The sequence below is a fragment of the Gossypium arboreum genome, chromosome 6 (assembly GCF_025698485.1).
Source record: "Gossypium arboreum isolate Shixiya-1 chromosome 6, ASM2569848v2, whole genome shotgun sequence".
Taxonomy (NCBI): Eukaryota; Viridiplantae; Streptophyta; class Magnoliopsida; order Malvales; family Malvaceae; genus Gossypium; species Gossypium arboreum.
Window position 1 is genome coordinate 29,027,993 of NC_069075.1, and position 12,809 is coordinate 29,040,801.

At 29.4% G+C, this 12,809-nt stretch overlaps 2 protein-coding genes across 2 annotated transcripts; both read right to left on the bottom strand.

The window, feature by feature from the left end:
- Nucleotides 1–5,972: 5,972 nt before the first annotated feature.
- Nucleotides 5,973–6,843, bottom strand: LOC108452537 (uncharacterized). Its single transcript, XM_017750335.2, has 2 exons — nt 6,572–6,843; nt 5,973–6,476 (listed from the first exon to the last, which is right to left on the bottom strand). The coding sequence occupies exons 1-2, from the start codon at nt 6,649–6,651 to the stop codon at nt 6,209–6,211; spliced, it is 348 nt and encodes a 115-aa protein (XP_017605824.1). The 5' UTR covers nt 6,652–6,843; the 3' UTR covers nt 5,973–6,208.
- A 4,187-nt stretch (nt 6,844–11,030) lies between these two features.
- On the bottom strand, nt 11,031–12,332 carry LOC128293776 (putative Myb family transcription factor At1g14600). Its single transcript, XM_053029289.1, has 3 exons — nt 11,814–12,332; nt 11,625–11,701; nt 11,031–11,090 (listed from the first exon to the last, which is right to left on the bottom strand). Exons 1-3 carry the CDS (start codon nt 12,172–12,174, stop codon nt 11,031–11,033), a joined length of 498 nt encoding a protein of 165 aa, XP_052885249.1. The 5' UTR covers nt 12,175–12,332.
- Between the last annotated feature and the right edge of the window lie 477 nt (nt 12,333–12,809).

Here is a 12,809-nt window from a genome sequence, read left to right on the forward strand (position 1 = left end):
TTGGTATCATGATATTCTACGATATGTGAAGAATCATTAATACCCTGATCAAGCAATAGAAAATGATAAGAGAACGTTGAGGAGGCTGGCTAGCGACTATGTCTTAGACGGGGAGATCCTGTATAAAAGAAGGAAAAATTAGGTACTACTAAGATGTGTTGACGCTGTTGAAGCTCAGAAAATCCTGGAATTAGTCCATGAAGGTGTTTGTGGGATGCATGCCAATGGGTTCACAATGGCCAGATAGATCATGAGATTCGGGTATTACTGGGTCATGATGAAAGGAGATTGCATTAGTTACACCAAGAAATGCCATAAGTGCCAGATTTATGGAGATAAGATTCATGTACCTCATTCACCTCTTCATGTTATGACGTCTCCGTGGCCTTTCTCAATGTGGGCCATGGATGTTATTGGGCCAATTTCACCGAAGGCTTCTAATGGACATCGATTCATCTTTGTGGTCATCGATTATTTCACCAAGTGGGTAGAGGCTGCTTCATACGCCAATGTCACAAAGTTGGCGGTCAGCAAGTTCTTGAAGAAGGAGATCATATGTTGATATGTCATACCAGAAAGGATCATATCTGACAACGCGTTAAATTTGAATAACAGCGTGATAGTGGAGGTCTGTAGGCAGTTCAAGATTAAGCACCACAACTCGTCACCATATCGTCCAAAAATGAATGGTGCAGTTGATGTAGTTAATAAAAATATCAAGAAGATTGTGGGGAAAATGAGTGAGACCTACAAGGATTGGCACGAAAAGTTACCATTTGCTCTTTATACCTATCGAACATATGTCAGAACTTCTACTAGGGAAACACCTTACTCATTAGTTTATGGATAGAGGCAGTTCTACCCATTGAAGTCGAAATTCCTTCTCTCCGGGTTTTATCAGAGTTAAAGCTAGACAAAGAAGAATGGATCCAGTCCCGATATGATCAGTTGAATTTGATTGAAGAAAAGAGGCTGAAAGCTATCTGTCATGGTCAAATATACTAGAAGCGGATGATGTGGGCTTATAACAAAAAGGTTCGCCCCAGAGTTTTTCGTGAGGGGAACTTGGTATTGAAAAAGATCCTCCCTATGCAAAAGGATTTCAGAGGGAAATGGATGCCAAACTGGGAAGGACGTTATGTGGTAAAGAAGGCTTTTTTTGGAGGGGCACTAATATTAACTGAGATAGACAGTAATAGCCTGCCTAACCCAGTAAATTCAGATTCAGTCAAGAAGTACTTTGCTTAGAAGGAGGTTGAGGTGAAAACCCGCAAAGGGCACCTTGTGACCAAAAGGGGCTTTGAATTGAAAACTTGAAAAGGGCAGTTCAAAATTTGATCAAAGATGAGGCATGTGGTAGTCTTGCTATGCTGGAATTAACGAGGAGGAAGTACGCTACGTCTTGGGGGCATCGACAAAGTACTTTAGATCTCTTCGGAACATGAAGAGCCCAAAATAGTCCTCATAGAGTTCGTACAGAGGAGCTTAGGCTGCGATATCTAGGGCACTCATTTTTGTTCCCTTTTACCTATTTATGTACTCCCACAATATTCGCTTTCTTCGATTAATCAATTTTTTTTTGAATTCTGTTCCTAATAAATTTCAAGTTTTGCCTATCTTTATAATCTTTTTCAAGTGCTTGTATTGAAATAATGATTAATAGACTAATAACACTTTCACAAAATGAGTTTTGCATATTACTCTAGAAGGCTCTAAACGGTACAGGAACCTGAAACTGGACTTTTATTTAAAACTTACCCAACTTAAGGGTTGGAAATATTTGAGTCCAAATTGAGATTATCTCTTCAGATTTTTAGTTAAAGATATTAGTTGAATAGGAAGGATATCGCGTCAATAACAGAAATGAGCGATGTCAACTTAAGTATAAGAGGGGATCATTCTCAAAAAAGAGAAAGGATATTCCTCATTCATGCAAATATCAAGTGTGCACATCTGGTCATGACACTCGGGGAATGGTGTAATAGACCGAATTGATGAAGGATTCAGGTCTTATATTCCTGAATTGCATGAAAGGGTTTGAGGATGGTACAAACCTTAGATCCCAGAAGTACAGTGAAATGGACCCTGAAGTTACAATGGGGCAAACCAGTTGAGCAAAATGGGTTGTTTCTACCGTTTTTTTTAAATGCTAGCCGAGCAGAAAGGCGACATAGTACGACAGTGATAAAACTCTGAAGAATAACGAGTGATGACACTTTAAGCTTAAAAAAGGGAATTATTCTCATGAAATTTCTACATTCATATTATTCATAGCATATTTGGTTAGGAGCATCAGATTCATTTTGATCATAGCATCCTAATCATTTGGCATAAGCATAGGCATATAAAGCCGAGTCTACAGATCACGTTCCCCAAAGGATAGAGTAGTAACATTGGTGAAGTCAAATATTATCTCCCTGAAGTTGTAGCGGAATAAATTGAAGGTTACAAACCTTATCTCCCTGAAGTTGCAGTGGAGCAGGTTGAAGTGATAAGTCTTATCTCCCTGAAGTTGCAGTGAGCAGGCTGAAGATAGCGAATCTTATTTCCCTGAAGTTGCAGTGGAACATATTGAAGCTATAGACAAACAGATCTTATCTCTCTAAAGTTACAATAGAGCAGATCATAGCAAACCTTATCTCCCTGAAGTTGCAGTGGAACAGGTTGAACTGACAAGTTTTATCTCCCTGAAGTTGTAGTGGAGCAGGCTCAATATGCAAGTCTTATCTCTCTGAAGTTGCAGCAGAGTAGACTAAAAATTATATATCTTATATCCCTAAGCAGTAGTAGAGCAGTTTGAAGATGGCGAGTCTTATCTCCATGTATTGACAATGGAGCAGATTTAAGCCATTAGCCTTATCTCCCTGAAGTTGTAGTGGAGCAGGCTCAAAATTACAAGTTTTATCTCCCTGAAGTCGCAATAGAGTAGACTGAGGATGTAGAGTGGATTAAAAGCACAATTTCGATACCCCTGAAGATGCAGTGGGTTGGAATAAGGCTACTTGAAGAGGATGAGCATAAAGTAGTCGAGATATGGCAAGACTGGGCAAAATTGGCCTTTTTGTGGTCTTTGCTTCATTCTCGTTACACGACAACGAGCAAAGAGGGGAAGCTGTAGACCCAATTTTTAGCCCGGGCCCATACATATACAGAAAAAATAAAATAAAAAAACAATCCCAAATCTAGTTACACCAAGCCCAAAACTTTGCAATGGCCCAATACTTGATTACACAAGCCCAATGGCCCAAATCGTTTTCAGAAACAGCAAGCCCTAGGGTTCTATTTGCCTTGCGCTGCAGCCACCAGCAGCCACTACGCACGCCCTACACATGACCCCTTGACTCACGTATTGCCCGCCCCACATCTGTGCACTTCGAACCACGTTCGCCATACCTGCAACTAGTGGAGAAGAAACCGTTGTAAAAATGGCTATAAAAGGCCAAGAATTTTCATTTGTTTTTTTTGACGGACAAGTGATAATACAAAATACATACAAAAATCAGTAGAAAAGCAACCAAGAATACTTCTAAGGTGATTATTTATTGTAATTTTGTTCTATTTTTCCTCTTTTTTCTTTTTTCCATTTGGATCCACAACATATGCGAAGGATCGAAGAGAGGAGAAGAAACTTACCGCGCGTCGTGCTCGCACCATTGGAGGGCCTTGCTTTGCTGGTTACAAGCGGGCGGTTGAAAGCTTGAATATAGCTTTTCGGCTAGAGAGAAAAGGGAAAGAGATTTGGGAACATTAGGTTTTTTTTTTCTAAATGCAAAAATCAAATGATTTTAAAACAGTTTTTTAATTAAGTAATAAAATAAAATAGTATTTTTTTTGGAGGGGGGGAAGAAACAAAATGCGTTTTTGACTTGGTCTACGCGCATATTTTCTTTAAATGGTTAAGTTGCGCGTTTGGTCCCTCCCTTTTTGCGCTGACTTGTAATTAAAACCTGTTTATATTTTCCTTGTTTTTTTAAATTGTCCCAAGAATTTGAGCGTCTACTCATTTCAGTCCGCGCTAAAATGAATTGTTTTGGGGCATGGTTTATTTGTTTTTTCCGTCCTTGCGAGTTTGCGCGCGCTACATTTGGGTCCTGATTTTGTTTCAACAGCTTATTTTATTTATTAATTGTCCCTTTTAGTTTAATTTTATTTCAATTGAGTTTATTTCCATTTCAGTATGTATAATTCATTATTTCTTTAATTTATTTAGCATTCAACTTTTTAAAAATTTATTTAAACATACATTTTAAGTTACTCTAATAATTTTACTTTTTTTTATATTTGTTTGAACAGTAAAGTGTTATTTTAAAATTCTATTTTATATAGTATTATTCTAAATTCTTGTATAATATTTAATTAAAATATTTTTATACATTATTATTATATATATGATGAAATTAGTTTTATTTTATATACATTATTAATTCTATGTTATTTTATTTATATAATTTCTTTTAAATCTATTTAATATATATTTTCTTTTCAAATCTATTATGTATATAGTTTGTTCTTTCAAAATATAATTATTTTCTCTTTTATTATAAATTCTTTTATGTACTATGGCCACATTATATATCATTATTATTATTATTATTATTTTATTTTACATGTATATTATCCACTTTAAATAGCCATATTTTGTTCTTTTTTAAAATATTTTGCACATTATTTACTTCCAACTTTTTCATTCATAATATTTTAGTTGTCATTTATATATTATGTTCTTATTCCTTAATATGTAAACTATTTCAAACCCTAGCATGTGTCGTCTATTTATAAATTTTCATATATTCAATAGTCTTTGAATTGTTTATATCGCATTGACTCTTAGTTTTCAGATTATTTTGTATATTATGTGTTGTTTTGGGTTTCATAATGCACATGTTATTGTTTCATGCTTATAGTCATGTTTTTTTATTTATTTTTTGTTGTTGCATCATGATTTTGAATCCCGAATTTTCGCCCAACATTGGTTGCTTTTCACCGTAAAATAAACCAAACGAATATATTTTGAGTCGATTTTGTAATTGCTTATTTGGAAACTCCTCAATACAAGGCAATGTTTCATGTTTGGAAATTCGAGAAATCGTGCCCCAACGTGTTGGGTTTCGATTTTTCGTTTGGCCAAATAACGGAATACCCTTTTTAAGATTTCGTTGCGTGTTTTGGAAATCATAAGGTGATCTCAGTTTTTGAAGGCTTAAAGTATCGTGTCCTAACGTGCTGGATGTGGTATTTTATTTCTTTGGAACAAGTGAATCTTAAAATCCAATTCGAGTTGTTCACACATTTTTAAAGGAATCGTATTTTAACTTTTTTTTTCTTCAAATTTTCAATAATAGGACATTAAATAATCAATTGGTACCAATTTTGGGCGTTACGAGGGTGCTAATCCTTCCTCGTGCGTAACTGACTCCGAATCCTTTTTTCTCAATTTTCGTAGACCTAAAATTATTGTTTTAATAAATCAAATGTTTGATTAAAATGATCAATCTCAAGGTAATCCAATTACACTTAAACAAAAAGGACTGGTGGCGACTCCATACTTCGTTTTAAAAAGTCGATTCTCAATTTTTCAAAATTAAACAAGGTTTCGATAACTGTATTTCTTTTTAATGTCAACCATGTAAATAGGAATACAATACAAACTATTAAATGTGTCAAAAGTACAAATAAAAATTGCAATACAAATTTGGTCGCAAAATAAATATGAAAACAATTATAAGGTTTCACCTTGAAAAATATTCTATTTTAAGTCTTTTAAAAATTTAAAAGTTTTAAATTAGTAAAGATAAATTGTATTTTGATTTCTCTAAAATAATAAAAATTTGATTTAATTATTTAAAATTGTAAAGATATAGAGTATTAAAATTAAAATTTAATTTCATTTTCCTAAAAATTTTTTTTGACTTTGCTCTGTCGATCAACTAAAAAATATATATGAAAATAAATTAAGAAATATGCCTAAAACATAGTTTTTATCAACAAATAAACTCATTCTAAACCTCAAATACATCATTTGCATCATCTAGAAGAAGCAGCAAAAAATAAACACTTACAAGGATTTCACTTCCTGGGGGTCCATTTTTACATGGTCAGATCCTTAATAAGAACTCAGCCTCATTCGGCCTTGTCTGCAACATTTTAATTTTTGTGTGCATGTAAACCAAGAGATTCATCAACCCTTTTTATTTGGCTGTGGTGGATTTTATCCTGGGTAAATATTGAGGTTAAGAAAGTGAAAGGTGGGTGCTAATTTCCTGCGGGCTTCGCAATGAGTCGTCGTCTCAGCATCAATTCCACTTCTTCGGCTTAGTCTTAACTGCAGGTCAGGCAAGCAGTCCCTCTGTTTCTGCCTTTCTAAAGGATGCCACCTCTTGTCTTCTAGTAATCGCCCGGTTCTCATGGGTCCAAGACGCGCATCCACCCCATGAATTTGGTTTGTGTGGTGACCATCATCATTGCTCACTTGGTGCCTATACAAAACCAAAATCAGTTTTCTCTAATTAGGAAGGAAGTTATAGATTAATTGATAAAAAAGTGTTAGTATATAACTATATATTAGTATAACCTTGGAAAAGAGACTTCGAAATCTAGAGGTGGTTGGTAGAGGGGAGATTCTGTGGCTAAAACAAACCCACCGTTTTCCATTCTGAAATGTAGATGAGGACTGCTCTGCAATTCTTCCCTTCCTTTAATTACTCTATTTCTTTCGCATAACGCTACATAGGTGATAAATGCAAAGTTTCTTCAGTATTTCATGATTTTGTCCCCCCTCTTTTCATTCAAGGGGCAAGATAATTACAAGTATCGACAAGCTATATTACCCGACTGTATTATTTAATATATATAAGGAAGCCTTCTTTGACGCGGCTTCTTTTTCTTTTTTTATGCATTCTTAATAATAATATGGTTAACTTTTAATTTTAGTCCTCTACTTTTAATTTTATAAACATCGTTAAACTTTAATAGTTTAATTTTAGTCTCCATATTATGTTAAAATTTAAAATTTAATCTTTATATTTCCAATTTTTTCATATAATTTGATACTTCAATGTTTATAATGTAATTAGTTAGTTTAAATATTTTATTTTAATTAAACTACTGACATAAATTTAAAGAATTGTTAACATCATTATTTTTTTAATTCAAGTCCATTATATTGTCATTTTTATTATATGATTATGGAGTGAGTATTTTTAAAAATTTTAGAATATCAAACCAATAAATTTTACAGAAGAATTTCAACGATATTAACAATTAAACTTGAATTTTTAAATTGAAAAATAGATGGTCTAAATTCTTAAAAATAAAAATTGGGATTAAATTCTAAATATATATAGAGTACAAAACTTAAAGCTTATTATTATCTTTAAAATTTAATTATTTAGTCCAAAATAATTAACCCAACGAGGATCATGGGTCAAAAACTATACTAAATAATTTAACAATTAACATCCAGATAATTATCATGTAAAATTTTTACCTCTACAATAGTACTTAAAAAGTGACACATAGAATTTAGAAAAAGTTAACACATGTCTTTATGTTGTATTTAAAAATAAAAATCAATAAATTAGAGATATAACGATTTTAAATCCCAGTTGTAGACATAAAAAAACCTAGTGGACAAATAAGTTGGCTTAGATTCAACTATTCACATACTTTCGGATTCCTATTGTTTTAAGTTTAGATATTTTTGAATTCTAATAATTTCAATTTCAAATTATTGAAATTCAAATTGGTCCATGTTAATTAGGTTGAGATGGATTCAAATAATTTTAATTTATACTTATTGTAATAATTAATTTTATTTTTAAATAATATTTATAATTAAAATTAATTTTTAAAAATAATAAATAATTATATAGATATAAATTTATATAATAAATTTATTTTTTATTTAGTATCAATATATTATCTCTGCTACCTACAATTTTAAGGCATATTACATTTTAAAGAAGAACACATGTTCGAATTTTAGAATCAATATTATTTAGAGAGACAACCATGAATTCGAACATAAATCGTAGAATAGACATGAAAAATAAAATATGTATATACATTATCTCTACTAATATTAAATCATTTAATGAGTTTAGTGTTACGAGTTAAGTGTGGTTAAATTACTAATTTACCTCTTCATATTTAAATTAAGTTATATTATTATGAGGGTACTAATTTTATCTTTTTATATTTTAAGAAAACCAATAAAAATTGCATATGAAGAAAATCAAACCTATACAACTAGCATTAATAACACTTCTACCATAGTCGAATTTTATATACGTTTTAATACTATTACATATTGTTTTACTCACATACTTTGTATATATTTCTACTAATATTAAGTCTTTACTAAGTTTGGTACCACAAGTAACACCAATTCAATTGGTTAAATTACTAAGTAACCCTTCACATTTAAAATAAACTATATTATTATGAGTATTAATATTAAGTTCTTATATTTTAAAAAACAAATACAAATTTTGCATATAAGGAGATTTGAACCAATGCCACCTATATCAATAGCACCTCAACTTTACCGGTTCAACCAAAACTTTATTTTTATTTTATTTTATGTAATTTAATACTATTACATAAACTATTTTACCCATGTTGATTGTATATATTGATAATATCGTTGATTGAATTGGTATCACAAGTCAACTCGACATTAACTAAAGGTTGATGAAGTTTTTTTTTAAAGCAAGTTACCACTCTACCTATTATTCATTTGTTAAATAAATATTTTATAATTTTTTCACCAATATGAGAACATTTTGATAATATATTAAAAATATTTTCTAACATGAAGACATTTTAATGTGATATAGACAAATGACAATTTGAATTAGAAAACAATTAGAGTACATTTAATATTTTTAATCACATATATTTACATATTTAAATTTAATTTCAATTAAAATTTAAACTATTTTATTTTAATTAAATTTCAGATGTATTGCATATATAACATTGTTATTATTATTATTATTATTAGTTTCAAATTATATATTTCAATTCTTAGATATTGTTTTAAAGCTATACATTCATTTTAATTATGCGATTTTCAAAAATACATATATGATAATTCCTCTCAATTTTCAATGTGGAGCAAGATCTTGCTCAAAAAATACATATATGATAATAATTATGCTTATATTTTTTCTTTTATTATTTATTTATTGAAATAAATATACAGAAATGTCTAGAACTACTCATAACTCTTCCTCTCTAATCCTTAAATAGAAGGATAAGTGCATTTCAAAATATTCGAATCCATGTCCTCTTATACTAACAACAATATTGATAGTAACTGATCTAAAATTTAGTCGACAAATATATTTATATTTAAGTAAGATTTATGTATATTGAGTTATTAGTAGTATTATAAAAGATTTATATTGTAATATTCAATTGACAATAATTTTGAACCTTTACCCTGTTTCTTATAAAAAAATAATAAATATTTGAATTAATTTCTAGTACATTTTGACTATATTATCTCTTTTGTCATACATTAATGGGCAACCTAATTTATAATCAACTGTGGCCTAGTCCTTGGTATACCCTACAAATTAGAAATTTTTCTTGCATGTGATTCTAATAGTATGTAATTAGATTAAATGATAAAAAATATTATGTAAAAAATAATTTTAAAATAAAAGGGCAGTTTTGAATGAAAATGGTAAATATTTTTAACAAAGTAATTATTTATTTTAAAATAAATGACATAAAGGCAGTTTTCTTAAAGTTGAATTTTCTTTAAAAATGTTATAAAAATTTTAAAACTACAAAATAATCTTATAACATAGTTCATTTACTTTCGTTTAAGTTATTTTTAATCTGGTGCCAATTCAGCATGAGCGGAATTTAAATTAAATAATTTTGAATTTTGATTATAAAAAATATGAATTATCATTTTATTATTTTAAATAACAAAATGAATAGGAGAGCAAAGGTTAGACCCAAACTTAGAAAGTTGTTTAAAATCGGGTTGCAATCTAATTCGACTCAACTCATAAATATCTCTAATTCAAATATATTTGACTTTTTCCAATATATATATATATATATATATCTTTAGAGTGCATTTGAATGAATTTTAGGATTTTAAATGTTAGTATTTCAAAATGTTGGTAATTGTATTTACATTATTTGGATAAAATAATTGTTTTAGAAAATTTAGATTATTGAAATTTAAAGACTGTAAAAGATAATTATAAAAGAAGAATACTGATATAAGAAGATACAAGATGAATATTATTAGATTTGTAAAATTTATAAATATTCTTAATAATATAAATTTTATAAATATATATTAGAATTAAATAAAAGGGATAAACATTAAAACTATATATGAATTTTGATCTAATGTATAATGTTATATATAATTGTATACATAAACTATTATATTAATCCAATATGAAAATAAATGTATATATTGATTTCTTTAAATGTGGACAATTGAATTGAAATAAAATTTGTGTATATATATGAACAACAACAATTCAAGTTTGATATGTATAATTGCACAAAATCAAAAATTATGTATCTAATTGTACATTTCACTAAAAATCATGTATAAATTTAATATTTATCCAAATAAAATGATATTTAGAAGTTAATATATATATATATTTAATTTTATGATGGGAACACATGCATTAATTCTACAGAATTTGGAAAATGATTTTAAACTACTCAATTTCTTAATTATAATTCTTTTTACAAATTCTGAAATTTTATATTATTATTGTTATCCAAATTTATATTTAGAATTTTAAAATAAAAACCTCCATGAAATTTTATTTCCTAATATTAATTACTATTCATAAATTATTAAAATATTACAAATATTTTTATATTAAAAATTTTATTCTTTTCATAATTAACTAGTATTAATAATTTAAGCTTACACCGAAATACAACTCACCTTTATAAACCTACGAACTGGACGAATAATTCGATGGTGTACTTCTATGAGTTAATTAATTTATATAATCAAGGGACAGTAGAAAATCATACTATAAGGAAAAAACAACTTCACCTTGTCCAGCCTCGTCAAGTTTCTTACTCCGGTACATCTGAAATGTAGTGAAAAGTTTATGGTTAAAATGTATACTCTTCATAAAAGCTAAAAACAAATACATCAACCTTTTTACATAAACGAAATTGATTGAGGTTAAATAATTTGAAAATATTAATTTATTTAATTTTGAAATTAAAAGCTGGAAAGGTTTTTTATTATAATTATAATTATAATTATATTTGCTATTTTTTTCTTTTTAGTGCGAGGATGGAATCTGATTCTGATACATCAACGAAAAATAATTAATATTATTTAAAAAACATTCATGTGGCTAAGAATAATCCAACAACCAACGAATTGAAGATACAAAACCGTTTTCCTTTGACAATCAAAGAAGGCAAAACCCAAAGATGTACAATGAAATTTAACGAGCACAAAAATAACAAAGTGAATAAAAAGAATTAATCATATTTAAGTAGTATAATTATTTTTCATTGATGTATTCTTTTTTGTTTTTATTTACCAAAATTTAAAAATACATGATAAGTTTAAAATTTCAAGATTATGATATGAGGTTGTGCTAGTACACCTGCAAGTGGCTTTTTACATGGGCAATGCTAAGTCCCTTCACATTCATCAACTGAAGGACTAACTTTGGAGTTGCTCCTGCAACCAAAAATTACAGTAAATAATAAACATGCAAAACTCTTTTAAATATATATATATATATATATATATATATATATAGGTATATGAAAGATACTAATATTGAACTTACTGGCTTGTCCACCAAGCCTTTCAACAGAATGCACGAAGGAGAGATGAAGATCAGGAGTCCACCGTAGGCGAGGCAATTTTGACCTAACATATTGCCTTACTCTTCTTCTACCCTTACCTTTCTCCCCCACTATGTTGTTGTTATTATTGCTGGAATTCCCTTCACTTGTCTTCTCAATCTCATCACCTTGTTTGCCGTTGCCGATAATGTTGTAATCATAATCCTCTTTGCTGCTAGCTTCTTCATTCAAGTCCAAGGATGAACATTTCTGTGAAGGAAACGACATTGCAGATATGTTTTCAGCTTGTTCATTGTCCACTCTCTTTTCTTCATCATGCTTCTCTACCATGCCTTCTATCATTGCTTTATTTATTCTGGTGGAAATGAAATAGGGAAAAGAAATGTACTAAAAAAATAAAATAAAATTCTCTTTTAGTCTTACATATGAGTTGCGTTTACTTTATATACATATGCAAAAATGGGTTCATAAATTAATGAAAAATATGACAATAACCCTACATCTTCAACATTATTGCAGTTGCTATGAAGGTTATATGCTATGGCGTTGAAGTGTTGATAATTAAATGCAATAATTAGTAATCCCCAACTTTTGTTGTGGCTTAAAAGGTTTCAACTGCTCCTCTATTTGATGTGAGGACATTTTCTAGGTAATAGGTTTAACTATAAGCATTTCAGTTGTCAGGGAGACATTGATGGGGTGAAATTATTAGCTTAAACATCATCATCCACCTTTGTAATTGGAAGTAGTTTCAAATTAATGAGTTTTTGTTTAGAAACAAGTATGATGTTTCTCTGCAAACTTTTAGACAAACCAGAACATTGTACCATGTTTTTTCCCAACCATAAAAAAACAAATATATAGGTGAAAACATTATCGTTAAAAGGAAAATTAAAGGTGACATCTCATTCTCTAGTGTTGATCTAAATTTGTTTGAATGAAATCTCTGTACGTTGACTTAATGGTAGGGTGTTTAT

Excerpts from the sequence above, each read along its gene's own strand:
- LOC128293776 (XM_053029289.1), bottom strand. The coding sequence starts at position 12,174 with ATGATAGAAGGCATGGTAGAGAAGCATGATGAAGAAAAGAGAGTGGAC. Across the intron at positions 11,702-11,813 it reads AAGGCTTGGTGGACAAGCCA|GAGCAACTCCAAAGTTAGTC; the intron begins GTAAGTTCAATA and ends TTTTGGTTGCAG. Across the intron at positions 11,091-11,624 it reads ATGTAAAAAGCCACTTGCAG|ATGTACCGGAGTAAGAAACT; the intron begins GTGTACTAGCAC and ends ACTACATTTCAG.
- LOC108452537 (XM_017750335.2), bottom strand. The coding sequence starts at position 6,651 with ATGGAAAACGGTGGGTTTGTTTTAGCCACAGAATCTCCCCTCTACCAA. Across the intron at positions 6,477-6,571 it reads TTCGAAGTCTCTTTTCCAAG|GCACCAAGTGAGCAATGATG; the intron begins GTTATACTAATA and ends GGTTTTGTATAG.